Source organism: Struthio camelus, chromosome 25 (assembly GCF_040807025.1).
Source record: "Struthio camelus isolate bStrCam1 chromosome 25, bStrCam1.hap1, whole genome shotgun sequence".
In the NCBI taxonomy this organism is placed as follows: Eukaryota; Metazoa; Chordata; class Aves; order Struthioniformes; family Struthionidae; genus Struthio; species Struthio camelus.
In genome coordinates this window covers 2,732,864-2,745,237 of record NC_090966.1, presented here as the reverse complement: position 1 = coordinate 2,745,237, position 12,374 = coordinate 2,732,864, and the positions used below count along the sequence as shown (strand labels likewise).

The window sequence follows — 12,374 nt, the reverse complement described above, 5'->3', positions numbered from 1 at the left end:
GCACTGTGGGGGACCCTTGGGGGCTCAGAGCAAGACAAGAAGAGGGTTGGGCCTAACATAGCTGGTTTGGGACACATCCATGCCCAGTAGCACATAAATCCCTGGCTGGTGACAGCTAGCTCATTTCAGGGGTGTTGCTGACACCGTCCTGGGCCAGGGTCTGCAGAAGGTTATCCACTCCGTGGTTCTTGCAAGCTCAGAGATGTAGGCCAGCTGCACCAGTGTGCAGAGGTCTCCTGTGCTGGAGGATGCCTCCAGGCACCGGAGGGCCCTGCTCACCATGGGGTCCTAGCATGGAACAGAGGATACGAAGCACAGTCCTCATCGGGGGCCAGGCCAGAGGACAGCTGGCACATGGACACGGGTAAGGGCCATGAGTAGCCCCACCCTGGGCTCTCTCTGCCCTGGGGAGGCCCCAGTAAAGCCCCAGGAGGAGGCGAACCCTGTCTGCCACGCTCCCAGCACTGAGGGTACCCACACATCACCCTTCCCTCTTCCCTGCTGTCATCTTGTAGCAGCTGCGGCAGGAGCTGCTCTGCAGGAAAGGGGCCAGAAAGTCCTAAAAGACCTGCCTGGCTGCAGGGAATGGGCCGGGGAGATCAGGGGCTTGGAAGAACCCCACAGGGCTGGTTGATAGTTGCAGGTGAAAAGGCTGGGTCTAGTTGTGCCAGGGTCCAGAGGTCATAAGGATGTGCAAGTCCCTCCTGCTTCAGCTGGGCATTAGCCAGGCACCTCTTCCCCTCTGAGGTTTCCAGGCCTTGTTAATGCTCCTAATCTGCAGTTACTGCTTGTCCCCAAGGCAGGAGAGAGGGCATTACCTCAAGAGTGGGTGAGGGCTCCTGTCTCGAGGGTAAACCTGGCCCTCCCCAGTGTAACTCTCACCCTACCATATGTTCTTCACACTACCGCTGCCTATGTCTTGAGTAGAAGCTTTGAGTTCATAGGCATGTGCTGTGTGCTGTGAACTGGGGGCCCAGTTTAGTAATAGGGGAAGGATTCCCCCTCCCCACCCGTCCCTCAGTGCCCCAGGCTCAGGCAGGGCTCCATGCATACCCCAACAGGTATGGACTGTTTAATCTTACACCCTTATCACTTGTAGCTCACCATAGAGAAAGCTTTACACAGGTGGCAACAACACCTTTATCTCCTGTCCTCCTCCAGGTCTTACACTGAGTTCTGGACCCTTGGTCATTGCTCCCTGCTCCAGAGGTGGCTGCACTTGCACAGCATTGCCAGGAGGACTGTGGCTCGCAGGTTCCTCTGCAGGAAGCAACCCAGGCCCAGGAGGCCCAAGGATGAACCCTACTCCGAGTTACACAAACAAGGATGGAAAATGGTGCATTGAATCCCTAAGGCTGGAGAACCACTCGCAGCCTGTGCTGTAACAACTGCATAATCCTTCAGCTAAGCCAGAGGTGTAGGCTCTGCAGGGCTGTGATCTCAGGTGTGTTCAGGGTAGGTGACTTTTGCCAGGTTTGTGTGTCCCTGGTGTGGTGTCTGTAACTAGTGATGTGTCTCTGCAGTAGCATGTGGCATTGAAGGGACTGGTGTGCTTCAAGAGGGTCATGATGTCCTTGCTACAGCAAGGAGAGGGTCCAAGCCTCCCTGTCTAGAACATCTCTCCCCTTGTTTGATGTGCAGATGGGAGGCCATCCTGTTGGGCAAAGGAGCTAGGCTGACCTTGCTACCCCAGGACAGCCACAGACACCAGGCTTGGGGGGACATAATGTTGCCCCAGGGAAGGGATGCACAGCTATTGCATCAGGGTTCCTAGGGCACCTTGCCCTGTTTTTGCAGTGCTGCCTGGTACCCATCCTGCACTGTTCGGCTTCCTCTTGTACCAGGCCATAGGACAACATCTTGCACTTGCAGGCTCCCAAGGTGGTTGCAGGCCCGGTGGACATGTCTGGAGGGGACAGAGGGCAGCATGGCTTAGCCTTATATGCCTGAGGGGCTCTGTTCCTCTACCTAATCACTGATGCTGGTTGTGTCCTCCTCACGCTGTGGGCTGCCTGTCTCCTTGACAGCGTTGGCCCCAGCACTGCATGGGAGGGGAGGCTGCTCAGAGCGCTGGTTCCCACAATCATTTGCAGACATCTCAGAGAAGACATCAACCATGGCCTTGCGGACGGTCTCTGTCAGATCAGGGACATTCTTTGGGCTCAGACCCTGGGTTTCTATCCTTGGGAGGATTTGGATGGTGCACGTCCCTGGAGAGAGAAGGGAAAGGCCAATGAGGCTGTTAACCAAACTTGCCAGGACCCAGGTCTCCCCACTAGCATCCTCAGCTGCTGACTGCCTCCCCACAGCTCCAGACACCTCCAGTCCTTACATGCCCCATCCATGCTGCCAATTCTGCCCTCAGGCAATGGTGCTTTTGGTCCCCCACTTACCAGGGATGAATTTCTTATCCTTAGAGCTGTAAAAGTTCCAGTATGGGGAGATCACGATGGGTATAATGGGAACCTGTAGGAGATGGAGGGTCAGGTGCATCTTCCATACGGATCCCCTTTCTCCTTAGGTAACAGCTGTGGGACTCCATCTCCCACCAAGCCCCAGGCTTCAAAGGGCACTGTCACCTCCTGAGGCCCTGCTCAGTGGTGTACCCATCCCAGGGCACTACAGACCCCGAAGACTCTAACCTTCCATATACCCCCCACCCCAGGGTGCATGCCCGCCTCACCCTGGCATGCAGGAATGGAGAAGAAAGAGGGCCTTACCTGAGCCTGCACGGCCAAGTGGAAAGCTCCACGCTTGAAGGGCAGCATGGATTTGTCCCGGTTCCTCGTGCCTTCAGGGAAAATCCACACCCGGAGCTGCAGAGTACAGGGAGAGGTGGGAATGTGAACCCCAGCTAACATTGCCTTCCCTTCCCCTGGGACCAGATCACCCTGGGACACAGTATATTCCTCTTCCCTGCACCTCCCCAGGCTCTCACAGCGCCACTGTGTTTGCTCCTCTAGTCCCCTTCTGCTGCTGGTCCCCCTTACATTTTCACGTCGCATGGTCCTGGCAGTCTGAGCGATGACATCGATAGCATCTCCTGTTTTCTGGCGATCAATGAAGATAATGCCGCTGAGCCAGCAGGCCCACCCCACAGTTCCCATGTACATGAGCTCCTTCTTGGCAATGGGCACACAGTGGTCAGGCATGATCTCCACCATGCCTGCAGAATGCAAGGGAGAGGCAAGGATCAGTCCGTGCTCAGTGGTCCCCAGGCTCATTCAGCCCTGTGTCTGTAGCCAGCCTGGAAACCCTTTCGATTATCCCGTCCCACTTTCTGCAGCACGCCCACAGCCATGAGCTCCTGTCCCACCAGCAATTCGTCCCCATGCCTATTGCACTGTCCTGTACAAATCCTGGTGCTGGCCTAGCTGGAACTCTCCAGAGTGAGCCTGATCTGCTCCTGGAGCACCCCAAAGGCTGGCCACGCAGCAGTGAGTCCCGCCTTTCCCCTGCACATACCCATGAGGTCGAGGGAAGCTTGGTGGTTGCAAACCATCACGTAGGGCTCCTTGATGTTTAGATGCTCATATCCCCACACCTGCATCTTGATGCCAAAGAAGTGTTTGAGGGGCAGGATAGCAGCACGCAAGATCCTAAGGCAGAAGAACATGTGTGGGGAGCAGATAAGCACAGAGGGGACCCACTTAACTTTTTCTAGCCTTTCATAATCACTCAGGAAGCAAGGTATGATATGGCTGGGCTAGATCTAGTCTGTATGAGTAAATAGTATGTCCTCTGGTAGGCCTATGATCATTCACAGTCTCAGCTGTGCTGTGCAGTCCTGTGCTTTTCTAAGCACATTTCTAGCCTGCACAGTTCAGAGCTAACCTTGTAACTATTAGTAAGGTGATACCATCTCCTGCCTCAGCAGTAGAAAGTGGAGCTGCTGACAAAGTAGAACAGCCAGCATAAGTTGGTGAGATAACGAAAGAGAAATGAAGAGGAGGAAACAACAATTTCAACCTCCAGGGACGATGGAAGAGCAAGAACAGAAGGGATGAGATGTGTGTGTCTGCAGCCAAGGTGAAAATCATCACATCCAAGTGCAGCCAACTGCATCTGGCCAGGTGAACCTCACCTCAGGATCTACTAACTGCCCAGCTAGGTCTCTGTGTTCTAGTGGGGAAACTAGGACACCTGGCTCAGGCAGAGGAACCTTCACTGCAGATACCTAATGCAAGGGGAGCTATATCACAGACAAGAGGTGCTGAGCTGTAGATGGATGGATGCAGAAGACGGGAGTGCAGAGAAATAGCCTTGCAAGAGACAGGTCTATAAGGCTGTGGATGTGCCACTATTTAAAAGAGGTGGGACTGTCCCTGGAGAGCAGGCAGAGCAAAGTGCACTGCTGCAGGCACCAAGCCTCCTGCTGCAGACAGAGGTGGAAGAGGCTCCTGATGAAGGTAGAGAGGGAAAAACCAGCTCATCTTCTTTCATTAGAGCAAATGACAAAGGATAGCTTCACTGAGCCTATGGAGAGGGGTCATCCTGGATTAGCCCTGTTCCCAGTAGAGGTAGCTGAAGGCTGAATAAGTGTGTCTGCAAACAGGAGTTTTGAAGAGTAGTCTGCAGGAAGGTAGCCATAGAACAAGGACACTTCCAAGATGTGGTCTCCAGCTGTGAAACTGGGAAATAACCTTGCAGCGTGACTAACACAAAGCCAGCTCAGGGAGAAGGCAGGAGAGACTCATGCAACACCATGCCTTATGCAGAGAAGAAATAGAAAGGAAATGAGATAAGCAAGGGGATGGCAAAGGCAAGGGGAACACTGGGATGAGACAAAGAAAAGGACTGCACTTACATAATCAAAATCAAAGCCAGCCAAGTGACAGCACCAGCTCTGCCTGGAGCTCTACCAAGGCCAGAGAAGGACAACTGCAATATCTGCATGTGAGGGCTGTCGAACAAGAGCTTTGGCTCAAGATAGGCCATAGTACAGGAGCCATATCAGTACTGTGCCAGAAGGGATCAGGAACAGACATAGATTTTTCGTCTGTACTGATGGAAAGGAAACAAGGAAGACTGCAGTCACTGTTCAGGGAGGGGTGGACAGGAAGGATGGCATCAGGATGGTAGCATTGATGAAGGATGACACTGAATATGAGAGTACCAAGAGGAATGGGGGAGGGTGGAGCAATGGGGATTGCAGCACTCATGGCAGAAGCAAAACTTGGAATACTTTTGGTATTGAAACGGTTGAAATGGGACACTCTCTGGCTTCCAGTATAGAGAGCATCAACATGAGGGACCGGACATCCGGGGGTAAATGTTCCAAGGGAGTCCGGCAGCATCTGCAGTGGACAGACCTGATAGAAAGACCTCAGCACCAGGATGAGAAGTTTGGGAGGAGAGAGTAAAAGTAGGCATGGAGGGAGAAAGAAATAGGGGAAATGCATGGTGGTTAGAGAGAGCTACACTGTGTCACAGGACTGCTTGGGAGATGTGGGCTCAGAGATCCCAGGGATGCAGTGGCTGGGGAGAAGCAAAATACAATGTGGCAGTGCTCTAAAGGCAGGACTAATGACAGGAAGTTGCTCTAAGCTGGAGGCTTTGTGATTTGGAGGCTGAGGAGGAGGAGACAGGGCTGGGCATGCTGCTCCAGAGGAAGATGGCTGTGAGGTGTCAGTGGTACAAGATAAGGCAGCTGTGACTCAAGGCTGCATCATGCAGGGTATTTCCACTAAGCTGGAAATGTTCATGCCATGGAGCACCTTTGGATACCATGCAGAGTGTGTGTATATGCGCATGACATGTCTGCAGAGAAAGGATAAGGGAGAGAGAGACTACTCATCACATTTTTGAACACACTCCTGCTGAGGGCACAAAATCCATCAGCACAAACAGATGGTGGCTCAAGCTTTGCAAATATCATAGGCTCAGACATCCCTCACTCTGACATAATTATATCTCTTTCGGTATGCTATCATGCCCATAAACCCAGTAACAAGATTGCAACACCTTTGAAAGCAACTAGACCTTCCTCCTGTGTTACAGTGATGTTATCTCCACTACCACCACTCCCTGGGAGTGCAGCTGACAGCTGTCTGCTGCAGAGTGACACCAGAACAAGACTTGCCACAACACAACTGAATCATGCCCAGGAGCTGATGGCACTGAGAAATCCCAGAGTTCCTCTGCCAAAGTCCAGTCCCCAAAGCTTTCACTGAGATGTGGCCCATTGCCTGGGAAATGTAAATATGTGTGCATGTGCTGATGATCAATCTGCTAATGATTATTACCCTCACCTTTCCAGCTCCCCCCATCTGCCACCCAGCTGATGACCCCAACTCTGCAATGAGCCAGAGTTATCCCTATTATACTATCTCATCCTCCAAGGATCAGCTAGTCTAGACACAGGTGACAACGTCCTTCATAGCATTAACCCTCCCTCACCACACCATGGCCAGCACCTCTTCACCACATCAGAAGAGGCAGATGCATAATTCACCACTACGCAGACATGACCACAGCCCTCACTGAAGCTATAGGGCTGAACCGTGGCCTCACCGCATGGACACAACACATGTTGTTTGCTGTAATAGGTATGCCCAGGGCAGGAAAGAGCATGTGTGCACAAGGCAGCACAAACTCCTCCAACGCATCTAAGCCCAGTATATCTCTGTATTGGAAACATAACCCCAGGCTGTACTCACTTCATGTTCTCCACAGTGCGACCCCGAAGAGCAGCATAGGGGGAGAGGAGTGTTGCCATGGCCACAATCCAGCAGTTAAAGAAGGCCACCTTGCAGAAGTACTGGACAGTGGCACTATACCAGTAAAGCAGCAGGGCTGCGAAGGGGAGGAGGAGCAGCAGCCCTTGGAGCAGGATCACCTTCATCATGCTGCCAGGGCAGGAGGATGCTGGGGAGCTCAGCCAGCGTCCCCAGGAGCACAACGAGTGGAGTGTGAGGATGTTGAGCAGCATGGCAGATGAATTAGGTGTATCAGTGCGTAGGCGTTTTGGGCTGGTCTGGGGGAAGGACCTATGTGTCTCTCACTCTGTACAAAGGCTCAAGGATGGACTGGTTCAGGCTGGGGGCAGGTACATCAGCCAAAGTGGGTGGTGGGGAGTGGAGGTGAGACAACACTGGAGATCCTGGATCACCCTGAGAGTCATTGCCAATAAATGCCCTGCTGGGTGATTAAAAGCCATTCCAGTGACGTCGAGCTGATACAGCCAGCTCTGTTGCACAGAGAAGTGCTTGCGTGTCCTCTCTACTCTACCCCCAACCTTGGGGACACAGAGCAGTGAGCACAGATAGGTCCTGGGCAGGCATGTGGGGTGCCAGGAGTTCAGCACTAGATGCCCTCAGCAACCTGGCTCTGACTTCCAGCCTCTCCTGCTAAGCTGGCGGTTGACACCTTGGGGACATGTCAGAGCCCTCTTTCTATGCCAGTTAACGCCCCCATATGAGAGGTGTGGGGGGGGGTGGTATCCGAAGCAGGCTGTGCTACAACAACTCTGTCAGCCCCGAGTTTGCCCCAGGGTCTGAGTGCAGCTCTGAGACACTAGACTCTGGGATGGCTCTCGCACCGTCTGCTCCTGCCGGAAGGGAGCATCCCTGAGGCCGGGCACAGTCCAGGGTCTGTCTTCTGACAGTCCCAGAGCAGCAGGCACCTCTGGACTCTTCTTGCAGCCACAGGGATCACCAGCCCAGGAAAAAGGGGAAGCCCATCAGGCCAGCACAGAGGGAGCTGGCTCTGGTCCATGACTATTACTCTGGTAAGGTTTGTTGCAGCACCCAGTTGGTGTTCTAGCTAATCCCCAACCCTCACCCTGAAGGTTACTGGATTATTGGTGAATATTTTCCTGCTGCTCCCCTCCCAGGTGTACAGCAGACACATGGTGCAGGTGCTCACTGCCTCATTGCTCCCTTATCAGGGCTGCAGGAGCCTCTCTGCCCTTCTACTGCCAAGACTCAACTCCTTTCTTGCCCAGATGGTACCGCACTGGGCTGGGCCCTGCAACCCACTCCCTTCCTAGCTCTGAAGGAGATGCCAGCTCTCGTCCCATTTAGCAGCCAGGGATTGCATTGCATTATGTGTTTACCTAGATGGACAGCATGCACAACACTGTAATTAGCCTCTCCTCCTGCACTAATGCTTTCACTCTGGGCACAAAGGATTCAGGCCAGTTCTGAGTTCTTTTGTGGAAGTTTGAAACCTCAGGCCTCACTTTTAAAAAGCAAGTGTTTATCGTTGCAGAGATACCTGGCCTGGCTTGCCAGCAGTCAGCTCGGCTGAGAGCAGCATCACTCAGCTGGGAGGATCACAGTCCCACTGCACTGGTCCCCAAGCCCTACCTGGGGACATCCAGGCACTGCTGCCCAAACCAATCAGTTCCTCTCTTGCCCTTCAGGCAGAAGCCTACAATCAGAGCGCTTTGTTCGTGCCTTTCCGTAACAACCCTGCTAGGGCTCTGGGCAGTCCATTGGACTGCTTGGGTCAAGCCTTCAACTCTTTCCTCCAGCAGACCCAACCCTCGTCTGACACATTCTACCATTAGTAAAACCACTCTGCATCTCTCACCTGCTCTGCTCCTTCCATGCCCATGGCTGCTCTTTTCTTCCACACCTTCTCCATGTCTCTGCTACTGTGGGTGCAAGCAGATACCTTTGTGCTGCTGGTTGTGCCCTTCCTGATGCTGATGCTCTCCTCATAGCCAGCTGCAGAGTGCTCCAGTTCAACCAGCATGACCCAGAGAGGACTCCACAGTTTACTTCCATCATGAGTGTCAAAAACCCCATTCTTTCATCCTCCCTTCATTCCTCTCATTATTCTCACATTCAAGCTAAGACTGGCCCATCCTGAGGCCACCCTTCCTGTCCACCCCATCCCCAGGTGACTCTGCTCCTCCTCCTTCCCTTTCTGTCTATATGGACACAGAAACCTTTGCACATCGGCTTAGGTTTCCATGAGATTCAGCTCAGCTTTGCTTTTAGATGGTCTCCTTCACTTCTGCTCTCTCTGCTCTGCCCAGGTCCTGGGCTAGCTGGCCTGTCTGCCCTGCTCTGCAGGCTCTTGGGGTGCTCTCAGCCAGGTGGGAAGTTCCTTCATGCTGCAGCCCAACAAGGCTGCTTTGCTCCACACTAAGGATGGCCGCAGTAGCTTATCCACCAGCTTCTGTGGGAGCCAGGCTGAGACTTGCTGCACAGGAAAATTTGTCTGTGCCAGAGCACAGCTCAGCTCTGGGAGCCCTACCATCCATATGGACCACAGAATAGAGTCAGGGCAGCCCTTGTGCTGGCTGAGGGTGGAAGGAGGGAATTTAGGGAGCAAGTGCTTGGGTATCACAGAATCACAGAATCACAGAATAGTTTAGGTTGGAAGGGACCTCTGGAGATCATCTAGTCCAACCTCCCTGTTCAAGCAGGGTCACCTAGAGCATATTGCCCAGGATCGCATCCAGGTGGGTTTTGAATATCTCCAGCGAAGGAGACTCCACTACCTCTCTGGGCAACCTGTTCCCGTGCTCGGTCACCCTCACAGTAAACAAGTTTTTCCTCAGGTTTAGGTGGAACTTCCTGTGTTTCAGTTTATGCCCGTTGCCTCTTGTCCTGTCACTGGGCACCACGGAGAAGAGTCTGGCCCCATCCTCTCGACACCCTCCCTTCACATTCTTGTACACATTGATGAGATCGCCTCTGAGTCTTCTCTTCTCCAGGCTCAACAGGCCCAGCTCCCTCAGCCTTTCTTCATAGGAGAGGTGCTCCAGTCCTCTAATCATCTTTGTAGCCCTCCGCTGGACTCTCTCCAGGAGTGCCATGTCTCTCTTGTTCTGGGGAGCCCAGAACTGGGCACAGTACTCCAGGTGAGGCCTCCCCAGGGCTGAGGAGAGGGGCAGGATCACCTCCCTCGTCCTGCTGGCAACACTCTGCCTAATGCACCCCAGGAGACCATTGGCCTTCTTGGCCACAAGGGCACACTGCTGGCTCATGTTTAACTTGTTGTCCACCAGCACTCCCAGGTCCTTCTGTGCAGAGCTACTTTCCAGCAGGTCAACCCCCAGCCTGTCCTGCTGCATGGGGTTATTCCTGCCTAGGTGCAGGACCTTGCACTTGCCTTTGTCGAACTTCAGGAGGTTCCTCTCCGCCCAACTCTCCAGCCTGTCCACGTCCCTCTGAATGGCACCACAGTCTTCTGGTGTGTTAGCCTCTCCCCCCAGTTTAGTATCATCAGCAAACTTGCTGAGGGTGCACTTTGCGCCTTCACCCAGGTCATGGATGAATACGTTGAACAAGACTGGACCCAGGACTGACCCCTGGGGGACACCACTAGCCACAGGCCTCCAACTTGACTCTGCGCCATTCACCACAACCCTCTGAGCTCGGCCATCCAGCCAGTTCTCAAGCCACCTCACCGTCCACTCATCTAGCCCACACTTCCTGAGCTTACCTAGGAGGATGTGATGGGAGACAGTGTCCAAAGCCTTGCTGAAGTCCAGGCAGACAACATCCACTGCTCTGCCTTCATCTACCCCGCCAGTCAGGCCATCAGAGAAGGCAATGCGACTGGTCAAGCATGATTTCCCTTTGGTGAATCTCTGCTGACTACTCCTGATCACCTTCTTGTCCTCCACATGCTTAGTGAGGACCTCCACAATGAGCTGTTCCATCACCTTTCCCGGGATGGAGGGGAGGCTGAGAGGCCTGTAGTTTCCTGGCTCCTCCTTCTTGCCCTTTGGGAAGACTGGGGTGACACTGGCTTTCTCCCAGGCCTCAGGCACCTCTCCTGATCTCCAGGACCTTTCCAAGATGATGGAGAGTGGCCTAGCGATAACATCCATCAGCTCCCTCAGCACTCGTGGGTGCATCCCATCGGGGCCCATGGATTTGTGGATGTCAAGTTTGGACAAATGATCTCTAACCCGATCCTCCTCAACCAAGGGAGAGTCTTCCTTTCTCCAGACTTTCTCTCTTGTCCCCAGGGTCTGGAATTCCCGAGGGCTGGCCTTAGCAGTGAAGGCTGAAGCAAAGGCAGCATTCAATAACTCTGCCTTCTCTGTATCCTTTGTCACCAGGGCACCCGCCCCATTCAGCAGCGGGCCCACGTTTTCCCTAGTCTTCCTTTTGCTACTGATGTATAGAGATATATCATCTATATATCTGAAGAACTATCATCTACTTTCTGCATGCTCTGAGCCCCAGACTACCACCAGCCCTAGATTTTCCTGCTAGAAGCTCTGCTTTTAAGGCAATGCCTCCCTACAACTACCCTATAATCTTGTCAGCAGCCCCCCTTTCCAGGCTCTAGAGCATTCCCCCTGCAGGATTCAGAGAGGTATATAGGAATCAACCAGCACTGGTACCCATGGTGGGGTCAGAGCAGGGCCGTCACCCTGTTCCTGGAGCTGCAGAGCCTGGGTTGGGGATGTGGCAGAGCCAGGGGGCAGCTTCTAGCATCCAGGCAACATCCAAATGACGTCTGCCCCCACTTATCCCCATAGTTTTAGTGCACAGAGGGGACACGGACAGATGGGCACAGGAGAGATTCTGCTCAGGGTAACACAAGGGTAACTTATTCTCTGGGAAGGATCAGCGGGCCAGATCCCATCAACCACCCTGTGCTAACAAATTCCTCCTCAGTTCCACAGGGCTTCAGGACCCAGCTCTCCCAGCTTGTGCTCAGCTGGGAGCAGCAGACTGGTGCAGGCAGGAGCATCCTGCTCCACTTCTGAGGACTGGCCATCAGCAGCCTAGCTCCCCTTATTTCCCCAGCACCTGTGTCATGCACTAATTCTGCCCAGGCTTGAGAGGCTCACAGCCTCCCTTCATCCCCATTGTGGTGAGCTAGTGGGGAAGCTCTGTGCTCAAGCACAAAGCCAGCAGTCTGGTTAATTACAGATGCTTAATCAGTGACAGCAGGGAGCTTTCTTAGCAAAGCAAATTCATTACAGGCAATGTGCTGCATTAAGATCTGAAGGGACTAATAGAGACCAGGGCCACCTGGGTTGGCACTGCCCCCAGGGTTGTCTGCATTTCCTAAGGGGGCACAGCACAGCCCACACTGAGCCTGTTCTACAGGGTCCTCAGGGCTTGGCTGCAGGAAAGACATGTTGTTCAGATAGGACCACTATCCTGGCAGGGATGGACTAGCTGTTCCCCTCTGGAGAGCTGTAGTAGGGACCCTGTACATGGAGTCAAGGCTTGTCCTGTTTCAGGCTCATGCAGTCACCCAGGTTCAGTGACAGGCTCCAGACAGCCGAGGCTGATGCATTTTGGTGGGCACATTCACTTCTTCCCCATGAGTCACCCCAAGGTGGTGGGTGTCATGGGGCAGTGCCCTCAGAACCTGCTTTTGCTGTGGTGGGATCTTCTGTGGTCAGGGACCGGGATGTGCAGGAGAAACCATCTCAGGAGGCAAGGAGC

At 53.6% G+C, this 12,374-nt stretch overlaps 1 protein-coding gene across 1 annotated transcript; it reads right to left on the bottom strand.

Annotated features, from left to right (window-relative positions):
- Window positions 1–1,968: 1,968 nt before the first annotated feature.
- Window positions 1,969–6,847, bottom strand: LOC104144837 (1-acyl-sn-glycerol-3-phosphate acyltransferase alpha). The gene is made up of 6 exons (XM_009676042.2): window positions 6,660–6,847; window positions 3,466–3,599; window positions 2,991–3,166; window positions 2,721–2,816; window positions 2,394–2,466; window positions 1,969–2,210 (listed from the first exon to the last, which is right to left on the bottom strand). The coding sequence occupies exons 1-6, from the start codon at window positions 6,845–6,847 to the stop codon at window positions 1,969–1,971; spliced, it is 909 nt and encodes a 302-aa protein (XP_009674337.2).
- Between the last annotated feature and the right edge of the window lie 5,527 nt (window positions 6,848–12,374).